Consider the following 24,508-nt stretch of genomic DNA (forward strand, 5'->3'; position numbering starts at 1 on the left):
ATAAGGTCAGGTATCAGCAGCATTTTAAAAACACGGCTTTCATTTCTCTGGTTTGAAGATCCCCAGGGAGGCAGTGAGCCCAATCCAGAGACCAGGTTTCTAGTATGAAGTAGTATGAACAAAGGGTGTGTAAGCAAACAAAACGAAGACAAAAGCAAAATGCACACACCATCTCTGGTTCACAACTGTGATACCTTTGCAAATAACTGTGGGTCTCATTGCCAGGAATGTGCTCCTGAAAGTTTTTTACATTAAAAAAATTGCAAATCAAAGTCTCTCTTTCTATTGACTGCTACTTAAAATGTCAATGTGCAGGCAAAGGAGGACATGTTACTTAGACCTAGCTTCTTTGATTCCCCCCCTTCCCTCCCCAGGTGCTCCAGATAGAAGCTTGACAACCTCTCCCTTCCTGACACGGCCCAGTGTGTCTCAGAGGTTCATCTTGGTACGATAACCAAAATGAAGTTAAGATTGACACCTAACTTTCATAATTTCTAAGTCCTCAAACTCCTCTATACTTTTACAAAGTAAATATCTTAAAATTATTTTTAGGAAAAATAAGATAGTGGGTGACAGGTTGACCTGACATGACCCCGATCATTTTCATCAATAGATCTTTTTTTTTTTTTTTTTTGTGGCTCCTCCAACCCAACATGTACCCCCCACTAACTCATGGATACCTTACAGCCCATTTATCACATTATTGGTTTACCAGACACTTCATACGTTATTTTTTTTTTTAAGTTTATCCTCCTGCCAGTCCTATAATCTATTACCATCTGATGACAAGTCAAGTAGCTATGAGTGACTTACACCAAGTCACAGTCAAAAGTGACCTGGGGTACAGACTTATTACCACACAGTGGATTCTGCTACTATGTGTCTAAATAGGCTTGTTGGTGGGAACTTCCCATCCCTCCCTTTCTTCCTTCTTTCTTTTCTTCCTTCCTTCCTTACATCCATCCTTCCTTCCTTTTACTGTTGTCATTTTACTTGTATCGAGGGCCTTTTACTCTATAAAGGAAGGGTTGCCTGCCCCTGAGGCAATAACAGTGTCAGGAGTTTTTCTAATTTCCCACCACAGGTGGGATAGGACTCCAGGACAGGGACAGAGGTGCGATATATACTGTCACCTAACAAGCGCGATTACCAAAAAGAAGGAAGAAAAAAAGAATCTTCAAAGTCAAGAATATTTCAGTCTCATTTCCAGGAATATGCTCCTGAAAGTTAAATTCCTAAAACCTTCTGTGTATTTATTTGTTAATAAGCTGGTGCCAACACGGAGCCTGCAGTGACTTGCCCCATGCCTCCTTCTCATCTGTAGTGGAAAGTAAGCAGTGCCCTGGCAAGTAACTGCCGCTAGGACCATATGCCTCTGCGGCAACACTGAAAAGTGGAGGCTACAATTGTGGCCCCTTTTCCTTCCTGCTCAAGTCGATGGCTCCTGCTGGGGTGAAATTGTCAACTTTAGGAAACTCATTCGCATGTAGCGAACAGGGCAGAATACGTCCTCTCCCCTAAAAATAGCTTCCTAGAGACCAGAGCCTCAGGATAAAAGCCTGTATCTACACTGTCATGAAAGAGGCCAGAAAGGAAAAAATACAAATCTAAGTAACAGACTAAAGTCAGTGACTTTTACAGAGAACATCCTTCTGTTCAACGGGTATAAATACATTATTTTAATATTTTCCACAGCATCCTTCTGAGGAAGCTGGATGTATTTATCATTATCTTCCATTTCGGAGCTCCTACTATAACAAGGCAAATCGCAGCGCCTACCCAAACCCACATAATGAGCCATAGCTTACAGCATTTTCTCACTACTTGAACCTCCTGGTTATAAAATTCCAGATGCGCAAGCGTCTGGTGCCAATGAGAATCCATAACTAGAAAATTCATGTTTGTTAATTCTGCTCTTCAAGCCATCAGACCATGTTGTTTCAACTTCCACACGTTTTAACGCTCTTTTATTTTGTATTAAAAACATTGTCTGCATAGTATCAGTAGGAATAGCACAGTAAGGATCAGGGTCACGACAGAGAACGCAGACTCACCTCAATGTGCTGAAACATATATGGGTGATTGCAGATTTTTCTCAACTGCATGATAGTGTTCATAAGTGTCTTGGCGCCTCCTTTCCCCTAAGAACAAGTAGAGGAGAGTGAAAATAGAAGTTACTAATTGATCAGGTATTTCCCATTAAAAAAAAAAATAGGCTTCTATAGAAACAGCAAAGGGCCATAGGTCTTCTCGGTAATCTACACCTCTTGCGGTCCAAAGTTCCTGTTACTATTACGTAGTTGTTTCTGAATTAGATATAACATCTTCCTTGTGACTAACTTATCCTAGAGGAGGGAATTATGCCCAGTGGATGGCTTTGAGAAATAACTGTCATGCCCAGGGAATGAAACTGGATTGTGAAACCTTCTATAATACCACCACACCCTTAGGCAGCTATCTTCCGTGCAGAAATGACATGAGCATAGCTAACTATTTTGGTGATACGAACACCAAGATGGTGTTCGTTTCTAACTGCTCCTCTGCAGTTTGCAGGTAAGAGGCTAAGAGATTTTCTTAGGCAGCAACAATAGCTCCAGAAAAAGCCCAGTAATTTGCTTCGACAAATCAGCATTAGCAGGGATGTTTCCTAGGAGTATCCAGTGTCAGAGCCCCAAGAAGATACATGACAGCACCTTGAGTTGCAACATCTTTCACAACGTACCTTCTTATCTTTCTCCGAACCGTCTGTGAGGAGGATCCCTTTGGCTTGCATATGGCGATACAGAATCTTCTGCAGAGCTGACATGTCACACTTGATCACATATTCAACCTGGGGAAAAAGAACAGTAAGTAGAGCGGGAGAGAGAAGGTGCCTGTTCTAAGAAGACTGTTGAGACATGGTTGCTGGTGGCACTCCTGGAACCACAAAGGTATCTCTCTTGCCCCCCTGTTGGATTCATGGAGGAGGTGGGGTGGGGTGGTGGTAGTGATGGAGAGGACCACAGTCGTCACTACTAAAGGTACCATTATACTGTAGGGACCTTCAAAAGGCTGTATGTCATTGACCATTGACACTAGGGTCATGTTTTCGGACATTTCTTTGCCTTGTTCCATACTTGAGAGAGAGAGAGGCTGGCAAACTGTTCAAATTCAAAGATGTTCCACACAGAGTATTTTCTTTTCTTTTTTTTTATAGTATTTCCTCTGCTTCCCACCTATACCTCCTTTCCTATGAACAGAACAGTTTTAGGAAAAACAGTGCTTGGCCAATAACCTCTGATTTTCTTTGGAAAACATTTTTTAAATGGTCCTAGGTGGCTACCCCCAATACCGATCTGAAAAGGAGATTCATGAGAGCCCTAGGTTGACTATATGTAATTACCCTCTGCTTTTGAAGGATGAGAGGATACTACCCTAGTGAGGATAACAGGCAAAAGAGAGGAATTAATCCCCAATTGGATGCAACTTTAGGACCATATTCTTTAGAGGCAAGGCCACATGTGCTTCCATTCTGAAATAACAGAAAAATCCAATTTAAAACAGTGAAAGGGAATTCATGTGCTGGTGGTTTCATACACACCTGCAATACTTCTCGCACGCTCCTAATGCACACAATCTGCCTTGATTATTTCCTATTATTGTTTTTCTTTATTAAAAAAAATCCCCAGAATACAAATGTGAACTTTTCCTAATAAACATCAGATTAATGCCTAGAAATCTGCAGAACGTGATTAAAAGCAAATCAGCAAGCTGCCTAATGTTTAACAAACTGGTTAAAAATGATCAGGTTATTTTCAGCTCTGAGGGCCAGGGCGAGGAGGTCACAGATGAAGAGAAGTTGAATATTCATTCGATTGTTGCTTTAGAAGGAACCTGTCAGGCCAGCCAGAACCGCAATTAATAGCCTTTTGCTACTTGTTTTGATGCACCAAATCAGATTAGAGAAAGGTGGATTCTTCTGCAGAAAAGTTAAGAAAAGCAAGTGACCTGCCATAGACTTGTTTTAGTTTTCAATGACTTTCTTGGCCAGGGTGGAAAAAACATCTCCAAGCTTAATAAATAAGGATGCACTATTAGTACAGGCTTTGTGCTCCACAGACTTGATGCTGCATGTTTTTAAAGTACTTCGGCTTTTTCAAGAGCTGTTAACTCTCCACGAAACTGGACGACGGTGTAGAAAAATGTTAAACAACTTCAGACTTTAACAAGCATAATGATAAAAATGACACCAAGGGCTAGTATTATTGAGTTCTTTCTATGGACCAGGCCCCGTGCAAAAATGCTTTATGTGCCCTCTCCCATTTCACTACACAAGAGCTGTAGGAGAGTTACATTTAGTGGTGTTCAAGTTTTATAGATAAGGAAACTGAGCATCAGAAAGGTTAAGTGACTGGGTTGAAATGACGCACCTATTTAATGGTGCAGTTAGGATCGAACCAGACTCGACTTCCTTAAGCTCTATGCTAAGGATGACCACGGAGACTTTTAGGTTTCCCAGTTCTGCCCTGATGGTTCACCTTCACCTGGGCCTCCCTGCCAGCCAGCTTGTGCACACTTTCCTGAATGTGGAAAGGAGGGCTGAGGCTTGCTTGTGAGTGCGTTAGGAGACAGAAGAACCAGAATGAGGGACTGGACCCTCAACCTCCTTCCCATCATTTAGCTGCTGCTGAGAGCTGGAGGGGAGGGAGTTTGGGAAGCAGGAGGCATGCACGATGATGCCATGCAGAGAGGGATGTCAAACACCCCCAGAGGGGCCAAGTCAGCAGAGATGCGAGCTCAACCCTAGAAGCTGATGGCTGCTGTAGGAAGGTGATGTTCCCCCCAGCCCTCCTACCAAGCACCATTCGGGGGTACCAGAAGCTAGTTTGATACACATCATCAAAATCGCCATCCTAAGTTTCACGACTATATTTTACGTTTGCTCCCTGTAACCTCCCAAACAAGTCCAAGCTATTTTGTTTGTCTTTGTACTTTCCCCCAGGCCTGGGGTGAGGGTCCTTAGTCTTAGGGCTTCCTTTCCAAATTTTACTCTCTCCGAGGGCTCTCTGGAAGATCTTCCCCGATCACATCTATCAGCCAAAGTTAATCTTCCTTTTCATTTCCCGCAAAGAAGTGGTCATTAAACTTTTCTGATGGCAGTTCCTTACCAGGAAGACATGAAAGCGCCTCTTCCCAATACATGCCCATATATTTAACTATGAATTATATGCACGCGCCGACATTAACGTCTCAAAACACAAATTACCTTTAGGACAGGGGTCAATGTTAAAGGCAGTTGATTTTATATCTACATTTCAAGAGGCCAATTTGATGACATCTAATTTTTGGGGTTATAATGGGGCTGGTGAAAACCCACACTAGGAACAGGAGAGGTGGCAGGACTGCCCTTTTCCTACCGTCCATCTGTGCTTACGTCATCCGTCTTGTTTTCAACCTGCAATCCTTTGCAGAATCTTTTAAAGCCCTTCATTCATTCTGAGGGCCGGGGGTGTCAGTTTAGTTAAAATGAGATCATCCTAAAATCCTTTTATCTGGATACGGGGAAACCCGCGATGCTCACAGTAGGCAGAAAGCGCAGGAACCAGGCTGTGACGGTGAGCGGATATCTGATGCCCCAGGTGGAGGTGCTTCCCGTCACACTCCCGCCCGGGATAACCGATACAGTCTAAGCAAGGTATCCTGACTTTCTGATGTGCATACATACCACACGGGTACCAGTGTCCATCTGTATGTTAAATTAATAAAGCTTATTTTTTTTTATTTTTAAGAGAAAAAGTAATATAAATGGAAGCTCTAAAATCTTCTTCCCACACCTCAATGGATTACTAGTAAGCACCTCCCCACATACTCACACACACACCCTTGTGTGCTCTGGGGACCCCTCTCCTAAAGCACTCGAAGGCCTGGATCCTTCCTCCTGATGGGGTGGATGATGCTGCCTTTCATTGTCATGCCATCGGTCAGTGACATCTCACACCATGCCTCCAATTTCTGGTACAGCTCCTGCACCTTCCAGCCCCGCCCAAGGGCAGTGCAGCGCACAGATCAAGCCATCAGAGCTACGCATTGAGAAAAGGGCAGACTGAAGAATTCTAAAGTAGACATGCAGACTGACAGTGGCAAGGAGAGGAAAGTCTTTGTAATCATCACGCCATCTCAAACTCTGTTGGGTCTGGGTCACCTCCAAAAAACATGATGGTCCCTGATTAGGGCATGAATTTGAAAGTTCCTCAAAATATGCTGGTGTTGAAGGAAATAAAATCTATGACTCTTTAACAGGGATGATTCTCCCAACAAGTTAGGCTTATGAGAGCCACTGGGACTATTATTTTCAAATTATATGTAAAATTGCGGTGTCAGCCTCATGGACATGACAGTTATCTCCTAAGACTCCTTATGTTAGTAATGATCAAATTGGTCCCTTCAGGGAGCTAAATTGGGCGGTTATATTGGCCCAGACTCTCCTCCCATATAACCCTGTAAAAGTTTTCAACCTTTATTCATAGTTTCTCCCTAAACGCTACTCCTCACTTATAATTTCCCTTCCAAAAGGAGGTATTATTAGACCAATAAATGCAGACTACTGTGTGTGATATATTACCACTTTGTGAATTGAGATTTCCAAGATTAAATTTATGAAAGTCCCAGGTTCTAGAATCTATGGCAAGAGAGGAACAAAGTGATGATTAATTACATCAAGCATTCTAAATTTTTATATAATGAATATAAAAGCTGCCCATCTAAACAATGCTTTTTTGTGGTTTTATACAGATTATATCAAAATCAGGGTCGATTTTAGGTAGGTCAACCTCTAGTTAATCTCAGACATTGTATACATATTTTAGCATATTTAGACACACACACACACACACACACACACACACACACAGCCAATGGCAAGTACAGTTGGATCTTGATTATACAAAGGGGAAAGTCAGCACAGACAACCTCAAATGGGAGCTAAATCGAAAAATCAATTTTTCTTTAGCTTAAGTTAGGTTTTATATAATCCCTTTTCCATGAATTGCGCTTCTTCCGTAAGTATAAGGAATGGATCTTATGCCAGCAGCTTGGTGGTGGTGTTGGGAGGGGCCTGGAGACAGTATATTCTCTTGCTCATTAGGTGTTTCATTAGACTCATTAAGTCATTAAATACTCATTGATTAAAACTAATTTTTATTAAATACTCATTCATTAAAACTAATTTTTCTATGAAGTAGAACTGCATTTATCAAACTGTGGCCCTTCTATGCCTGCTTTGGTTTCATCTGAGGAAATACAGACTCCTGAGGTCACTCCCACTATACTGAACAGAATTACTGGGGCTAGGGCTGGTACTTTGTACTTTTAAGAGTTTTTCTATCTGAAAACGCAACAATAAGAAAAGAAATAATTGGGAAAAAAACAGGCCAAAGATTCAAGCACCACTTCATCAAAGAAGACACATGTATGCCAAATAAACACATGAAGACGAGTCACAAGTTATCAGCACACAATTATTGAAACGGCCAACAGTGTTAAAAACTGAAAATATCAAGTATTGAGGAGAATGTGGAGGAACTGGAATGCTCATACATTGCTGGCGGGACGACAAAATGGTTCAGACTCCTTAGAAAACCATTCGGAAGTTTCTTATAAAGTTATGTGTACATTTACCATATGACCAAGCAAGCCCACTCCTAGATATTTACTAAAATGAAATGAAAACCTATGTTCACACAAAAACCTATACACAAATGTTCATAGCAGACTTATGCATAACCATCAAAAACTAGAAACAACCCAAATTTCCTTCAGTTAAATGGATAGACAAACTCTGGTGCATCAATATAATAGAATATTATTCAACAATAAAAATGAACCAATTAATGATACACCCAACACCTTGGATGTATCTCAAATTCATTACACTAAATGAAAAACCAGATGCAAAAGGTCTGATGAGACACATTGTCTGATTCCCTTCATACAACATTCTGGAACAGGCAAAACTACAGGGATGGAGAACAAATTAGCGGTTGCATGAGGCTAAGGGTAGAGGGACAGTTTGACTAAAAAGTGAGAGCACTAGGAAATTTTTGGTCGGGGGGACTGGGAGACAGAATTGTTCTGTATTTTGATTGTGGGTAGAGTTAACGTAGCTATGTATTTGTCAAAACTCAGAACTATACACCAAAAAGAGTGAATTTTATTATACGTAAATTAAAAAATAAAATGGAAATCCACTTCCCTGATTCTTTTTCATGAAAACATTGGAGCATCACTTCTATAAAATATTTAGCCTTTTCCTGCCATCGGCCACAATTCCTTTCTAGATTCCTTATGCAGCCTGAGAAAGACATATATGTTGTTTGTGGCTACAAGCAGATGGTGGCAGAAGAAAGCTCCTTACCCCCAAGGATGACACTTAAATGGCCAATCTTCCCCAGATTAAAAAAATCCTAACAAGGTAGAAAGAGCAAAGAGTGAAAACTGGCCAAACCACATCAATAACAGCTACGTACACACGTCAAGTGATCAGTTCCCCTATTCGCCATGAAAAGGTTATGGGGACAGAGATGGGGCAGGAACACAGAAAGTGCCAGGACCAGAGAACAGTGAGAAAGAACTTGAAGTGAATAGGGAAGCAGAACCAGAAGTCAGCAACAGAAATGGCAGTGTGAGTAGAAAGTAAGGACTCTGGTGGTAGCAGCTGTCACCAGTTGAGCCCTTACCACGTGCCAGGCATAGTGCTATGAGTACTGCATCCATTCAGTCCTCTTCTGTGAAGCAGCTATTGTCTATTTGCCAGTTCATTGATGAGAACACTGACACCCACTGGGTTAAGAGACTTGCCCAAGCTCACATAGCTAGTGTGAGACGGAGAATGCAGTGGGGACCCAGGTCCACTCTGACGGGCAGAGCCCATGACTTCCACTCCACCAAGTTGCCTCCAGGTAAAGGTAGACAGATAATTCAGTCATACCTTGGAGACAGTGCGGGTTCAGTTCCAGACCAACGAAAGAAAGGGAATATGGTAATAAAGCAAGTCACAAGAATTTTTTGGTTTCCTAGCACATATAAGTTATGTCTACACCATACTATAGTCTATTAAGTGTGCAACAGCACTGTCTACAAAAATTGGACACACCTTAATCAAAAACTACTTTATTGCTAAAAAATGCTAGCTATCATCTGAGCCTTCAGTGAGTCATAATCCTTTTGCAATGGTACATCAAAGATCACTGATCACAGGTCACCGTAACACATAAAACAATAATGAAAAGGCTTGAAATATTGCGAGAATTACCAAAACGTGACACAGAGACATGAAATTAGCATATGCCGAGAAATGGTGCTGACAGACTTGCTCAACGCAGGGTTGCCACAAACCTTCAATTTGGGGGGAAAAAAACATGGTATCTATGAAGGGCAATGAAGCAAAGTGCAATAAAATGAGGTATGCCTGTATATCACACACAGGGTGTTTAACATACCTCCAATATAAAAATCTGGATATTAAACAGTACGTGTGTACTTTATGTCGGAAACATGCTCTTGAAAATCTAATCCTAGATTTTTTAAATTTATCAATACTCAGGAAGTCTTCTTGTGAAAAGAGCTGTGGAATAAATATTTTAGTAAAGCAAAGAATCCCTTTGTGATATGACCAATCACCCCATAATCCTTATGCTGCAAAAGTTTGGATTTTAATACAATGGATTTTCTTAAAGCAGGGCATACTTTCAACTTGTAATGTGTTTTTAAAATATCTATCTATATTAGCCATTCAAGACTGGCTCAGAGTAACGAGTAACAAGATTAAGAAGTTTTATGGAATGAATAAATGAAGAACTTCAGTTAATTGCCTTTTATTTTATAGCTCTTCTAAAGAAACAAAAGGAAGTATGGGACAAATTAAAATCTTTAACATTCCGTCTCTATAACTTGCAGGATCTCAGTAACATTCAAGGCAGCCACATGACCAGTGTACCCATTCCCCAGCTTATTCTGTAACTGAAGTCCATACTGAATAGAAAGGGGGTTACCCAAGGATGCCAAGACCACACGAAGTCAAAGAAATATCAACGGCATTCAATCCCCAAGATGCATTCACTAGCAAAATAAAATACTCAGATATTTAGGTTTTTGCTGGGATAAACATGGTGTAAGAACCGTGTTAATATTTAATTTTTTTCCAACTGCTAATGAATAGGGGCTTAGGGATCAAAATTCTCTCTTAGCAAAGTGATCAACTTTGTATAGTATCTTGCCAATCCCACTTACAACTGGGCAGGATGAACCAATCTGTTCAAAAAATAGAGTCATTAAAACACAATGATGCGAAACACACATTTCACAATTGGCTCCCCTAAAGAGAAAACTCACATCAAACTATCTCATGCAACAAACACTGCACAATGCCAAACAATCTATCTTTAAGAGAATGAAACGTAGAACTCCAGTGTGTGCGGTTCCAAACTATGATCAAAAACATATTAAACCAATACCCAAATCCAACCCCAAAATGTGGAGCTAAGGGCTCAAAAGACATTCTAAAGCACTGAAAAATCAGTGTCCAAAAAGTCATCTGAAAAATATTTTTTAAAATGTTCATGGGAACTTAAATTAGATGATGCGTCTGTAACTTGCAGGAACCCTATTTTTCACTTACTATCAGAACCGTGACATCCCAAGCATCCAACAGTAAACACATTACCGGGAAACCTGGCAAATGTTTACCACGTCCCTTGGTACTGATACAAGCCCCAAACTCAAAGGCTTATGTGGCTCAAAGCAGAACATTTCTATGGCGCCCGCAAGAGTGAACTCAACGAGGTTAGTAAAAAGAAAAAATCTAAAGTTAAAACAGAATGTTAATTCATGTAATGTTAAGTGAATGTAAGTTAAAGCTAAAATGTAATGAGACTTAATGAATTTGGTTATTTTTTAAAATCTGCCCCCAAACTTTTGGAAACCAAGATGAAATGCTAAAATTTCCCTTCTCTCTCTACATTAAATCCCCTAGCTTCCATCTAACAACAACAACAACAAATCCTTTAAGATATTTCCCAGTTACCTGGAACTAAAATACATGCCTGCTGTTTCCGAAACACAATTTCAGGGGCAGGTAGTCCAAATGTATTGGCAGGGGAAGAAACCACAACTTTTGAATTTGCAACATACTTTTTCTGGAAGCTGGGATTCAACTTCTTTCTTCAGTCTCCTCAGTAAAAATGGTCTCAACACCTTATGCAGACGCCTGATGATCAATATAGTTTCTTCTTCATTTAAGTCCACCTATGAGAGAACCTTAGATGAATTTGATCTTTTGCTTTTTTAAAAACAAAGATCTTTCATGCAACGACTCTTCATGTTACATTTATTATTGGTTTCAATATATGATTGAAATTTTATGTGCATTAAGGCTAGGTTTATACCCATCATGTACACCTGAGAATGCTGTTCCCACCTTCCTACCAGGTGGTAACACAACAGCCTCTAAATGGGTGTCTTGGTCTGAATGCTGAGTTTTGTAGAAAACGGCCCAGAGCCATCACTTTTAGATCAGGAGTGTTAACAGCTCAGAATTTTATGGGATATGATTGCAGTAAAGGCTGACTAAAGGCTGAGGTAGAACACGAGTAAAAGGGCAATAGTTAATGTGTTCTTCCTTCAAACTGAAGCATTAAGTTAGGCTCTTAACTTTGATTGTCTCAGATGCAGAAACATACCAGGGGAACAGGGCCTGAACCTGAAGAGAACAAGAGTGGATCCAGATTACGTCGGTGGCTTTCTAAGCCCCTCTACCTGCATCCTCCTTTGCTCTGCTCTGATCTTGTTCAAGTTCAGTCCTGTTTATGTATAACTCCTTCGCTTTCTCTTTCACCTTCCTCTATTCACCTCTAGGGGGCAGAGCTGATTGACGTTACCTTCTCCAAATGGGCAAGCCAGTGAATTCCTAACAAAAGGCTAATGTACCTGTGACATCTCAAAATTAAAGGGCCAGATAGTTCCAACATAAATTTCCCTAAAGCACGTTAAGTGGCTCTTCGTTCCTATAGTGGAAGGAACGATAATAAGAAGTTTGAAAATGGCTACTCCAGGGTTTGAGGAGTATTTATACACACACAAGACTGAGGCTTACAATGTGTAAAGAAAATTAGTATAAACCAGTTTGGTTTCACGTACAAACTCTTAATGCGGAAATGGTTTAAAGGGAAGCCCAAGTTTATAACAAGGAAATATTTCTTTTTAAGGTTTATATTCGGTTGGTTGAGTTGTGGTTAAATAGACTGAACAAATATCTCTGCATTTATCCTCCTTGTGGCCTGTAGCAGTTAAGCATTCCACCAGCCAGAAACACCCTCTGTTGGCCTGGTTAACACACTGGCAAAAGACAATGGGATTAGGACACCCTAGGTCCTAGATCTTACATCCATTATTAGATCCATTTTCTTTGGATGGAAAAATATCTCTGGAGTGAGAACACACACATCCACTGATCGGCTTCCTGATACTTTACAACACTGTGAACCACCCTATGGGTTTTCTGTGGCTCCAGTGCTCTCGGCTTTAGGTCTTTTCGTTTCATTTCATTGTCATGCAGTGGGAAAAACAAAAGTTGGGCCAGTACCCTTTCTCCAGTCATGGCAAATGGAGCATTAAACCACTGCTCAAATGTGCTGCAGCTCTTAAAAATCGTGGGAAGGAGGAAGTTGAGGAGGGCCCAGAGTTCCGGGAGCTTATTCTGCAGGGGGGTCCCGGTCAAGAGGATCCTTCTGGGGGCCACGTAGTGAGTGTTCAGGACCTGAGTCAGCTTGCAGTGGTGATTCTTCATTCGGTGGCCTTCGTCCACTATCATATATTTCCACCGAATCTGTAACACAAGAGGAAGGACCAACATGCGGTGAACAAGGGAAAACACAACTACTTCTAAGAGGCAAGTGGTGATGCGGAAAACCAAAGAACTCATGCTTGGTAAAAGCTATGACACGAGATTCCTTAGCATAGAAGAATCTTAACAGTCTATTTCCCGTACCTGACAGATCATCGTGTACTATGTAGTAATGGAATGGACTGATAGAATGTGATTCCAAATTACCCTTTCACAAAGATGGAAACTTGGGCCCAGAATGAAATAGTTGGGCCAGAATTAGCTCCTGTGTCTCCCCATCCAATACTCCTTCTATTAATGTTATGTCATGTCAGCTATGCCAGATTTAATGGCTCTGTTACCTCTGCTCATAGTAAGTAGAGAATATAGCTCCTCACCTGAAGCTCAGGTTAATGACTGATTTCTCCAAGATGGCGTCAGCAGGCACCTGCAGCGGAAGTACTCTGGCTTCGTGCCCTTTTTCTATTGCCTTGGCTGACTACTACCTTCAGGGTTTGGCTCGTGGTTTTTTTTTTTTTGTTAATTTCTTTTTTTTCAATTTGAACTTAGTTGCTAACATTTAAAAGTTGGAACATTTCACATAAAAATCTGGACATCCAGCTTCTTTTAAAACGTTAGAAGATCTGGCAACCCGGACTCTCTTAGTTCATACATACTCCTTACCTGCCAGGTCTAGGACCCCAATTTCAAGAGGTCTAAAATGAAAGGAGAGACTTACTGGCAGAGAGGGCAGTGCTAAAATAGCATTCCTCTGTTTATGCCAAAACTTCAGAATTAAACACAATATATTCCACCAGCATAACTATCACTTCAAAAATTAAAAATGTGACCATATGTCACGATCTTCCTTCCTAAGTCTACACACAGTCCCCTTCCCCTCTCACATCTGACCCTTCAGCCCTCTCCAAGGTCATTGTTTCTCAAAGTGAGAACAATGAGGAATATCCCACTAAGGCTATCCATTCCCCACAAAACAGCGGTAATGGCCAAGAAAAGCATCTGGTGCTCAGATGTCCCTGGATCCCGCTGCAAAGCTCTTAGAGAGGAGGGAGACGGCAAAGCGTTCTGTAAAGTCCTCTCCTTCCTCATTAGAAGCACCAGTGAAGTCCCGGGAAAAGGAATAAAAAATCATCAGTCAGGCTGGGATGTTCGGGTAAAAGAAACTCCCAGGGTTTTAAAATTTTTTTCCTTCCTCTGCTACCTCTAAGAAAATTGCTTAAGAATAATTAAAGTTGTACGATCAATTGTCCCAAAGTTACCAATAGCGTGAAAAGAGGCCAGGAGATAAAAATGTATTTAAGTCAATATTCTAAATCTACTTCCCTGCCTAATTTAGCTTCTGAAATAATAAACAAGGAATCAGAGGCCTATGATTTTGCTGTCGGGTCTACTACTAATTAGGTCTTGCACTCAGAAAAAAATTACTACCCCTTTCTAGAGCTTCATTTCTCCAGTGACAAATAAAAGCAATACACCTCGTTACCAGGCGTCTCTGATGAATTTTGAAATACATATGCAGAAGACATGGTATGAATTTTCTTTAAAGGATCTCAAATGTACAAACACATTCCCACAGTTATATTGAAAACACGTCATTCCTGACACTGCCAAATTCATCTTGGAGCATGAGGAAGAGGAACACAGTATTGTTGCTGGTGCCATCTCAAACCTCCCCTGGGAGCCCATTTCCTTTATGTTATTTCCTAGGAGGCCATGAACAGAACTCTGTTCCCAGAGCAAAGGTTTAATGCAGAGATAGAACACACCCCAGAAACAGTGATTCTGTTCGATTCTGACCATAACTTAGTTTCAGATTATAATGCTTTCAAAACACCACAGGGTAAAAGAAATTACTAAAGGGAAAAAAATTAAGTTTTCATGCTTCCTCTATGACAGAAACTACTCCCATCATTCTACATGAATATATTAGGAGACAAGATGATATAAATGGAGAAAAAAACTCTAGTTTTTGGCTAAAGGACAACTTAGGACATACAGGTTAGCAGACATGTAGGTCACAGGTAGAAAATGACTCTTTCCCGGCTCCAAATAAATAGTCACAGAAAGAGCCCAGAGTAATTCAAACAATAATAGCCCATTATTTCACCAGGAAAAACATAAAACAGGAATAGCACAGAAACTGCAGCTGGGATAAACCTTCATATGGAGAAGACCATATGGAGAAATGCCTACTCATCTCTGGAGAGACAAAGACACAAGAGAAATGACGTTACGCTGCTGACAATATCCCAGGGCAACAAAAACAATTATTTCTTCCATAAGCACGACGTTCAGGGCTGTTGGAGAGAAAAAAAGAGTTGAAGGAACCCAGGTGAATTCTTTTTTTTTTTTTTGCGGTACGCAGGCCTCCCACTGCCGTGGGCTCTCCCGCTGCGGAGCACAAGCTCCGGACCCGCTGGCTCAGCGGCCACGGCTCATGGGCCCAGCCGCTCCACGGCATGTGGGATCTTCCCAGACCGGGGCAAGAACCGGGGTCCCCTGCAGCGGCAGGCGGACTCTCAACCACTGCGCCACCAGGGAAGCCCCCAGGTGAATTTTTTAAAGAGATGTAAGCGCATAAACTATGATAGGATAGGGTAGGTAAGAGTCCCAGGATCAGTGACATACAACAACAACCAAAATAAAACACAAAAAACCCCAGCATACATAAAGTGAAAAACGCATGACCAAAATACATCTGACTGAAAAAGAGAGAGAGAGAGAGACCAGCCACCTAATGAGCAAATTATACTAGTGAGTATAATTTGGGGAATACTTTACACTCCAGTTGCGATGGTCCATAATTAGAGATGAGATAATTTTTTTAAACATACCTTTGCAAGAATGTGCTTGTCTTTTATAATGTACTCGTAAGTAGTCAGGAGGACATTGAATTTGCCACTCCGTAACTGGGGGACGAGGGAGCGACGCATGGCAGGGGTGCCCTGAATGGGAAGAAAATACAGATGTATATTACCCGATGGAAGGAGGCGTGCGTTGTCTCTCACTGCTCAGGCTTAATGGAGCCCAGGCATGTGACTAAGGACTGCACATACATGCAATTATCATATACAGATCCATTATCCAGGAAGAAAGTGCTTGGCAAAATTGCTCACACGTCTGGACACTTTTCAGACCTTTATGGAGAAGCTTTCCCACTGCAGACCGAGGGAAGCGGGGGAGAAAGAAAAGGAAATTATGGTGACCCCAAGGTAGCAGAGAACCCGTTGCTCCGCTGAAAGGCTCCATTTCTACAGGAGCGTCCAGCAGGCGCCCGGGCGCCCGGGGAATTGTCTAACTTTGCAGGAACAGTGGGCATGGCAGCAGCACGCGGGATGTGTGATATTTGTCATTTGTATTACCCTCATCAGAAACCTCGCAATATGATAATTAACAATTTTCTTCTGCATTTCACTATCTGAAAGTAATTATGGTTTATTACAGTAATCTTCTTGGGATGATTAACTCTCACTGTTTAGTACACGATGTACATGACAAAACTTTACAACCAGATACAGTTCACAGATGTGCATAGGGAGTGAAGAAAATAGGGTCTATATATAAATGTGGAAAAGCAAAAAATAAATACAGGATGCCAAACCTTGTAAGAAATTTTCACCACGGAAGGAGCCCATTTGTCAAATTCATACGTCCAGTTAGATAGAGTCCTATAGAACAAAAGAAAACAAAATACAGAGAGACATTTGTAGAAAAATCTGTGATTAAAAAGACGTTCTTACTCACTTTTAGGTCTCACCTTGAAAGGGGCTAGAGAATGTAAAATAGCACAACTGCATATTCATTTTAAAGGTGTGGAAATAAGAGATAAGTTAGAAATAAGCTGCCACAGAGCATGACAAGTTTGTTTGTGGGTTCACACGAAATCTCATAAGAGAAAAAAAATTAAAGAATGCATGAATATAGATGGCAAAAAACATCTTAATTTTAATACTGAAAAACAGCAATTACCAGAGCGATTTGGGGACTCTTTAGAAACAGCCATATAAAGTTCAGAGAAAAGTTGAGTCAGGAAAAAGAAACGACAAAAGCACATGAACATACGAAATAAATCTGTCAAGAGGGGGCAGGGGAAAAATATTAAATGCCTTAAAAGGCAAAATCCCTGAAAGCATCAATGTGACATATGAGTCAGAACATGCAAAACATAGATAAAACCCAAAATACATGTTCAAGATGTAGATAATATGGAAAGGGTATCTAAGTTCCATGGATTCAAATAATACGGATTAAAGAGGTCTGTAAATAACTCTCATTTAGACAAAATTTGAAGGAAATACTAAAACAATATTTTTTCTCAAGGCCCAAGTCTGTAATCAGCACTGAGATCTAGAAGAGGATCTCAGTGAACAGAACTGCAACCTCACACCCACAGTCAGAGACACACTCCCATCCAAGGAGGGCGGTTTTGAACAGGTATCCCTTCCCTCAGGGGTATCCACCAAAGACCCACGAGGAGCCATGCAGCGGGCGAGGCACCGGGAATTTAACGGAGAACAGTGAAGACCCATCCTTACAAAGCGACAAAGTCACTGCAGATAAACTGTGAGTACTGAGGGCGGTTTAATGCAAAATTCATAGTTACGATTTTGATTTAGATTCTGCTTTAAGAGGGACACTAAAGGAAGATTTAAGAATATATAATTTTTGAATATATATAACATTTTGGAAATGGAAAAAGAAAAAAAAATCAAAGAAATCTTAAAAAAAAGTCAAAACCTTTCAGCTTCATGAGCCACTTTAGGCGTGATGAAGAATGAGACCCACTGCACAGCGTACAGGCTGTGTAGACCGCAATGCTAAGGGCTGAAAAAACATCCTGTGCTTATGTAGCCAATCAAAGGGTGGGAAAAGAAAACCTAAATCCGGATTATATGCTCTTGATAATCCCACTACAGGCTACAATTCTGCCTTAAGGGAAAAACAAGGACAAACTATGAATAGGGCAAGCTCCAACATAAAGAAAGATAACTGCAGAATAAATGGCTTTACTTACGAAAGGGGAACAATGATGAGATAGGGGCCATTGAGTCTTTTGTGCTCCATCAGATACGTGATGAGTGCAATGGTCTGTATGGTCTTTCCCAGCCCCATTTCATCAGCTAAGATTCCATTCAAATTGTTATTATACAGAGAAACCATCCATTCCAGGCCCTGGAGCTGAAATGAAGAGTAATTGCTTCAATTATCCAAGATCTGCACAGGTAATTAATACTAATACAAAGCAAGTGAGGCTGCGACTTCTTAACTCCTCGGTGCTGTACGTTGGATTTCCCACAGTAGGAGAGTACGGGAAGCACCAACACAAAGAGAATTTCATACATGAGCCTGTAATCACCCCTGATGCTTGGCAGGTGCTGAGTGCTAATCAGGTTTAGAAATGATGGGCTGGAGCATACTGGGGGGACTTTAAGCAGCTTTGCCGTTCATCCCTACTTAGCATTTCACAGTACATGACATTCTAGAATTATTATAGATGAAGAAAACCCAAACGAAAATCCATTCCAACCACTCCAAGCACAAAAAGCCACCATGAGGATTAAAGAAAAACAAACCAGAAGGCAGGTTTGGCAAGAAGATCACAGGTCATTAGAAACAGGCTTCTTGGTGACGGAGAGCCTCCCGGCCCCCCAGGGTGGGATCCCCTCAAGCGAGGACGCAGAGTGACCAGGGAGCCAGGGGCACCTGCTGGGCCCACAGGAGGGCACTTCCTGGCGGAGAAAGCTCCCAGGCATCACATGGAAACTTTGCAATGTAAGTGCTCCCCAAGGGCAGCTGACTGCCTGGAAACATGTTCAACATATTTTTAAAGAACAAAAGCACAGCACCAGAGACACAGCTTTGGATTTCCATGTTAAACACAAGAAAGTCTGGGTGAAAATACAACATTGTTCAACTTCCCTCTCCAACCACTAATTCCCTTCCACCACCATATCACAGATTCTGGTTTAAGTGATAGGATCATATTTCTCTCTCTCTCTCTCTCTCTCTCTCTCTCTCTATATATATATATATATATATATATGTTTACTATCTATCTATCTATCTATCTATCTGTATATAATTGCTAAAGTCAATTTAGCTTGCTAATGAAGTTATGCTTAGGGAAATGTTAATTTTAATTTGGTTTATCTAAAAACAAAGCAAGTGATTCTTTTACTTTCAATATTTGTTAAATGGACCATGCAAGGAGCTATAGCAGATGGAAACCTAGGTATGTAACATGCATGCCTCCCTTCAGAAGCTGGCAGTCAAAGAGGACCCGATAAGCCATTCACGCACCAAGACGTGGTTGGCAGTGCCAGTGTCATACATATAAAATTGTATGGGCCAGAATTTTTCTTGGGAAGAGTACTGCAATGGTTTGAAGAAATACTTGGATAAGCACTTAGGGTACCTCATACCATGCAAGACTCCGAATCATCCTAAAGGTTTTTGCAGAAGAGCAGCAACACCAAGAAATGAGAGGGACTGAAAGAGGTCCCACGGGGATGCACAAAAGACACAGGGGCAGAAGGGGAATGCCGGGAACTCTTAGTGGTGGGTGGGAGGAGATGCGCACCTGCAACGTGATCCCAAGAGCACCAGACCTTGAGGAAAGTCAGCTAAGTGCCAGAAACATTTGGACACTCAGTGGTAGTGGATTTCTTTTTTTTTTAATGAAAATCGGCAAAGGGGCTGAATTTTGCATCTGTCTTAATCCCAGATAAAACAGAAGCAGAAACTGGCAGCAGAGGGGACTAGAAATTCACAAGAAAAGTGGGAAGTGATTTGGACTTTCCTAGACCGTGGAACTGGAGGGGTTGAGTATTGAGCCAAGCTTACGTGCCTTTCCAGGAAGCAGCAGGAAGGCCTCAGCTATGTCAAGGTTAAGTAACTATTTTCAATACAAAAACTTGTCAAGGAGCAAGACGATAGAAAGCTTACTCATGGATAGAGTGATCCGGGAAGGCTTTGAGCCACAATTTCAGTTCGTTTGTGAGAAATAAAAAAGATTTCATCAGGTAGACATGGATGCTCAGAGACCAGGAAGAAGAAACTCCATGAAGCAAAAACCCGGAGGCCGGAAGAGTGAGGTATGTTCAGGAAATCTACAGCAGCCCAGTAGAGGAAGAAGGCCATAAAATTCACATATGGAGGGCTTCCCTGGTGGCGCAGTGGTTGAGAGTCCGCCTGCCGATGCAGGGGACACGGGCTCGTGCCCCGGTCTGGGAAGATCCAACATGCCGCGGAGCGGCTGGGTCCGTGAGCCATGGCCGCTGAGCCTGCACGTCCAGAGCCTGTGCTCCGCAGCAGGAGAGGCCACAACAGTGAGAGGCCCGCGTACCGCAAAAAAAAAAAAAAAAAAAAAAAAATTCACATATGGAAGTAGGAGGAGGTAGGTCTGAGAAGACAGTGACAAAGAATGCTTTCAAAGGTGCTGGATGGCAGGAGGAAATCAATGTAGCGTTAAAAGTTATTCACGAATAATCTAACAATGCACCTGCCATATATAGACATACAAGAGTTCATTAGAACCAACTACAAGTTAACATCAATGTCAGGTAGGCCAAATCAGATGAAAACAACTTTGAACTTCATGAAAGTAGCATGGTCTTTGGAGAAAACATGATCCTACTACAGCCAGAGCAGTGGTTCTCAAAGTGTGCTCCAGGGACTCCTGAGGGTCCCCAAAACCTTTTCAGGTGATCCACAAGGTCAAAATGATTTTCTTATTAACACTGAGGTATTATTTGCCTTTTATATTGTGTTGACGTTTGCACGGATGATGCAAAAGCAGTAGTGGGTGTAAACTGCTGGCACTTTAACACAGATCAAGGCAGTACTGTAGTAGTGGCCTCTGTATCCTTCACCCTGATGCAGTGGCAGCCAACACAGTGCCACGTTTTAGGAGTTTAGTGGATCCAAGTTCAAAGAGTTCGAGAACTGTTGGCCTAAAGCATATACTTCCTAAAGTATATTCCAAAGGGCCCTAATTTTACAGGATGTGAACAGGTATATGATACATGAAAAGAAAGTTTGGTAGTCAGAGAAATCTGGGAAATACAAAGTTAAAGATATTTCACTGCAGGATGCTGATATGCAGTTAGAGTTTACACATTTATTTTTGCAGAGCCCATGCGTGTGTTGACGCACACCATGGATTACCAAGAAGGGTCATTGCTAGAGTGTCCAGATGTCTGGTTGGCTCGGGAAGTCCTGGGTGACACCTATGATCAGTAATAAGGGTCACTGTTCATTCTCATAAGTATCCAAATTTGGAATAGTAAATTATACCGTAATCCAAGCTCTAGCTGACAGTATTTCCCATATTTATTTAACCACAGAACCTATTTTTCCCTTTCTTTTGGAGGTCTATCTCATGGGACAAATGTTCCAAGGAACACACTTTGGGAAACACTGTGAAGCAGAAGGAGGTAGAAGACAGGAGCTGACCTCATTCTAGACAGGTGAAATGAAACACACGTTATGCTTACAGCGTAGTTTTCATCAAAGCAGGGATGCTCACCACTCTAATGTGTCTTTAAAAAAAAAAGCATGTAAATGGTAGATAGCAACTCCTAGGTAGCTGAGTCCATAGTGTTAAACTACAGACGCCACTGACATTTTTGAAGAAATACATACTTCACTTACTTTGAAAAAGAGGCACAGATGTTCCCTACACTCAGAGAATGTGGCTGGGTTTTCCATTCCAAAGAGATCCGCGGTAAAGGGGTTCCAAAAGTTAACCCAGGATTTCTGAAAACACAATCCATCCCAAAGCCATAGAAGAGAAAATGGGTACGCTCTAGGGAAGACGGTAAAATGGAACACTCTAAAACAAGAATTACGGGCACAGTGGAGAGAATCGCCATATTAGAAGCAATGCGGCCCCAAATGTTTGCCGTGGTCAGCTCTCTGCAGCAACGGGCCTGCGCACAACGCACTCTAATCAAAAGCAGGTAACAGATTGACACCTGCCAAGAAAACACACACCACGCCAGTTACCTGATAATGCTTCAGGGTCCCATTGATGAGGAGGGCCGACTGCTTCTCCACCCTCTCCGAGATGGCGTGCGCCACCGTGTAGTAGGACTGGGAACCCCTGGCACTGTACTGCATGCTGTACTCATCGTCCACGTCTTGCTTAGCTGTCCTGGGCCAGAGACAGTGGAGAGTCACACACAGAGAAGTTGGTGCATGAATGGAGAGCCGAAAACAGCTGCAGGAAGTAGAGCTTTATTTACCACCTACTTCACGCCCGGCAGCTAAAACATATTATCTGTAATCCTCGCGAAAAGCAAGCAGGGTAGACGTTGTTGTTACCGTCCCCACTTCATGCCTGTGGAGAACTTCAGGCTGAGAGAGGTTCACGAATTTGCCCAGGTCACATGAAAGGTGGTGGCGTCAGGATTTGAACGCAGGCCCGCTCGACCTCAAGTGACTGCTATGAGTGTGAATCGTACGCCTGCAGGTTCACACTTTGCCAGTGAAGCTGTCCTAGGCCCTTGAAGTACAAAGATACATCCTATCCACAGAACACCGCCTAAAACTTGGAAGACAGGTGAGAGGGAGGCCAAAGGTGACATTAAAGAGATAGGAAAGAGGAGAGGTCGTCTTCCATTTTCTGTGTCTTGTTAACCAACTACTGAGTTATTCTACAGGCAGTGAGGGGCCATTGAGGGGGGTCTTGAAAACCTTCAGTGAAGAAACTGGGGGCAGATGAATAAAAGAAAGGTTCCTGAAGTGGGCACACAGCCCTGGAATAAAAGGAGAAAATATGAGAATGTCTATTTCTGCTCTTTTTTTTTTAATCTCATCAGTTTAAAATGTTCTATTTTGCACAGTGTTTCACCACAGTTTTATTTTAACACTAGAGCTACACAGGCAAAGAGCTGGGTAGGGCTTTCCTGGTGGTGCAGTGGTTGAGACCTAAGGCAGGGCACACGGGTTCGAGCCCTGGTCCGGGAAGATCCCACATGCCGCGGAGCAACTGGGCCCGCGAGCCACAACTACTGAGCCTGCGCGTCTGGAGCCCGTGCTCCACAACAGTGAGGCCGCAACAGTGAGAGGCCCGCGCACCACGATGAAGAGTGGCCCCCACTTGCCGCAACTACAGAAAGCCCTCGTACAGAAACGAAGACCCAGCACAGCCAAAAATAAATAAATTAATTAATAAAAAGAAAACAGCTGGGTAGGGGAATCAGTGGCTGAGCAGCTACTGCAACGAGGACGTTTCTCACTTGGGGTTCTGGGCGGGTGTTGGCACCATTAAGGAAGGCGGGAAAGGCAGCCAGTTGGAGGGGCAGGTTCCACGTGGGACGGAAGCGCGTGACACGCGAGGAGCCCAGGAACGAGGAAGTCATGAAGTGGGGGAGGGCACAAGGGGGGAGCTGAGCAGTGGGACAGTCTGGTGGCCTCTGACGGCGGCGTTTCGGGGGGAGCATGGGCGTGAGGTCGGCTTCCTTCCTTAGACAAACTTCTCTAAAAGAAAATCCATAAAGCGCAACCCTCACGAAATGCATCTGCAAGAGACAAAACTCTGAGAGACACATACTCGATGATCTGCTTAGCGTCCTTCTCGGAAACCTCTTCGCTGTTTGGATCCAGAAGTATTTTCTCTTCAGTTTCCTGCCTACTGGACTCTTCCTCTTCATCCTGGGGACGGAACAAAGATATGGGGGTGATTCCGTTTTAACGAGGGAATCCCTAGGCTTGGCGATTTCTGAAAAGAGAGTGAATAGCATTCTACTTCACAAGTGAGGTGCACACAACTGAGGGAGGACGTAAACTTAACCCTTACTTCCACCAGGCAATACCTACCTCTCCATCGCTGTTTACATCACTGAATGAAAGAACAAAAGGAACCCTCTGAGGATCCCCTGGAACCCTTGCTCCCAAGAATAAATATGTAAAAATCATGCCAGAAAGATGGATATTTATCATTATTTGGTCATCAGAGAGTCCTGTAGACCATATCTGCTCTTGCTAACTTGGTGACCTTCTATACCCTTCTCTCCAAAGCCAACTGAAGGGATCTTAAGTATTGTCCTTGTCTCTGATGATGCCAGTGGGCCTTTGATGGTCCCACACGTCTTCACAGTGGAGAGACTGGAGCTTGTAAGCACATGGCCTTCTGTGTGTGCTTTCTGTGGCCACTTCACAGCCCACATTTCAGGCTATTTAGATTAAAACTGTCAATAACATGGCAAAGGATTCATCACCTCCCCACCTCGCAACTGTGTACTTCGTTCTGCTGGCCTGTTGAAAAGCTTCACTCAATATCCATAATGCCCACTACTACCCACTGGTGTTGAAGGCTGAATCTTTCCAGATGATCCAGGAGAGTTTCCTTTAAAAGTAGGCTTAAAGAGAACCACGCTTTTCCATCAGGCTTGAATGAAACAATACAAACTGACATGATAGTAATGTTGAAAATCAAATCTATGACCACAGATCACTGAGCCACAAGGGGTAAACTGAGGAGTTGGCACAGCTCTTTCACATCCAGGTGAGCACCGAGGGGGGACATGACTCGCCATGAGATGGGGACCTGGTCTCCGGACCCCCAGGTCAGAGTTCACTCTAGTCCCAGCTCTCTAGAGCTGTCTGCAGTTGCCAGTCTCAGGAGGG

General features: G+C 42.4%; 1 protein-coding gene across 8 annotated transcripts in view; it reads right to left on the reverse strand.

The window, feature by feature from the left end:
* Positions 1 to 24,508, reverse strand: part of SMARCA2 (SWI/SNF related BAF chromatin remodeling complex subunit ATPase 2) — a 172,089-nt gene that overhangs the window by 87,304 nt on the left and 60,277 nt on the right. For 6 of the 8 annotated variants that reach the window (XM_022573582.3, XM_089913258.1, XM_022573583.2 and 3 more), the window contains 9 exons: positions 23,433 to 23,533; positions 21,884 to 22,097; positions 17,892 to 18,055; positions 16,479 to 16,545; positions 15,712 to 15,822; positions 12,617 to 12,859; positions 11,167 to 11,280; positions 2,723 to 2,830; positions 2,055 to 2,141 (listed from right to left, as the gene is read on the reverse strand). In XM_022573582.3, the coding sequence (XP_022429290.1) occupies positions 2,055 to 2,141; positions 2,723 to 2,830; positions 11,167 to 11,280; positions 12,617 to 12,859; positions 15,712 to 15,822; positions 16,479 to 16,545; positions 17,892 to 18,055; positions 21,884 to 22,097; positions 23,433 to 23,533 (1,209 nt within the window). The remainder of the gene's footprint in view (positions 1 to 2,054; positions 2,142 to 2,722; positions 2,831 to 11,166; positions 11,281 to 12,616; positions 12,860 to 15,711; positions 15,823 to 16,478; positions 16,546 to 17,891; positions 18,056 to 21,883; positions 22,098 to 23,432; positions 23,534 to 24,508) is intronic. The other 2 variants (XM_022573586.3, XM_022573585.3) reach the window with 1 other exon arrangement.

The sequence above is a fragment of the Delphinapterus leucas genome, chromosome 6, assembly GCF_059928025.1.
Source record: "Delphinapterus leucas isolate spDelLeu-1000000601 "Yukka" chromosome 6, BTC_Dleu_Yukka2, whole genome shotgun sequence".
Classification (NCBI taxonomy): domain Eukaryota; kingdom Metazoa; phylum Chordata; class Mammalia; order Artiodactyla; family Monodontidae; genus Delphinapterus; species Delphinapterus leucas.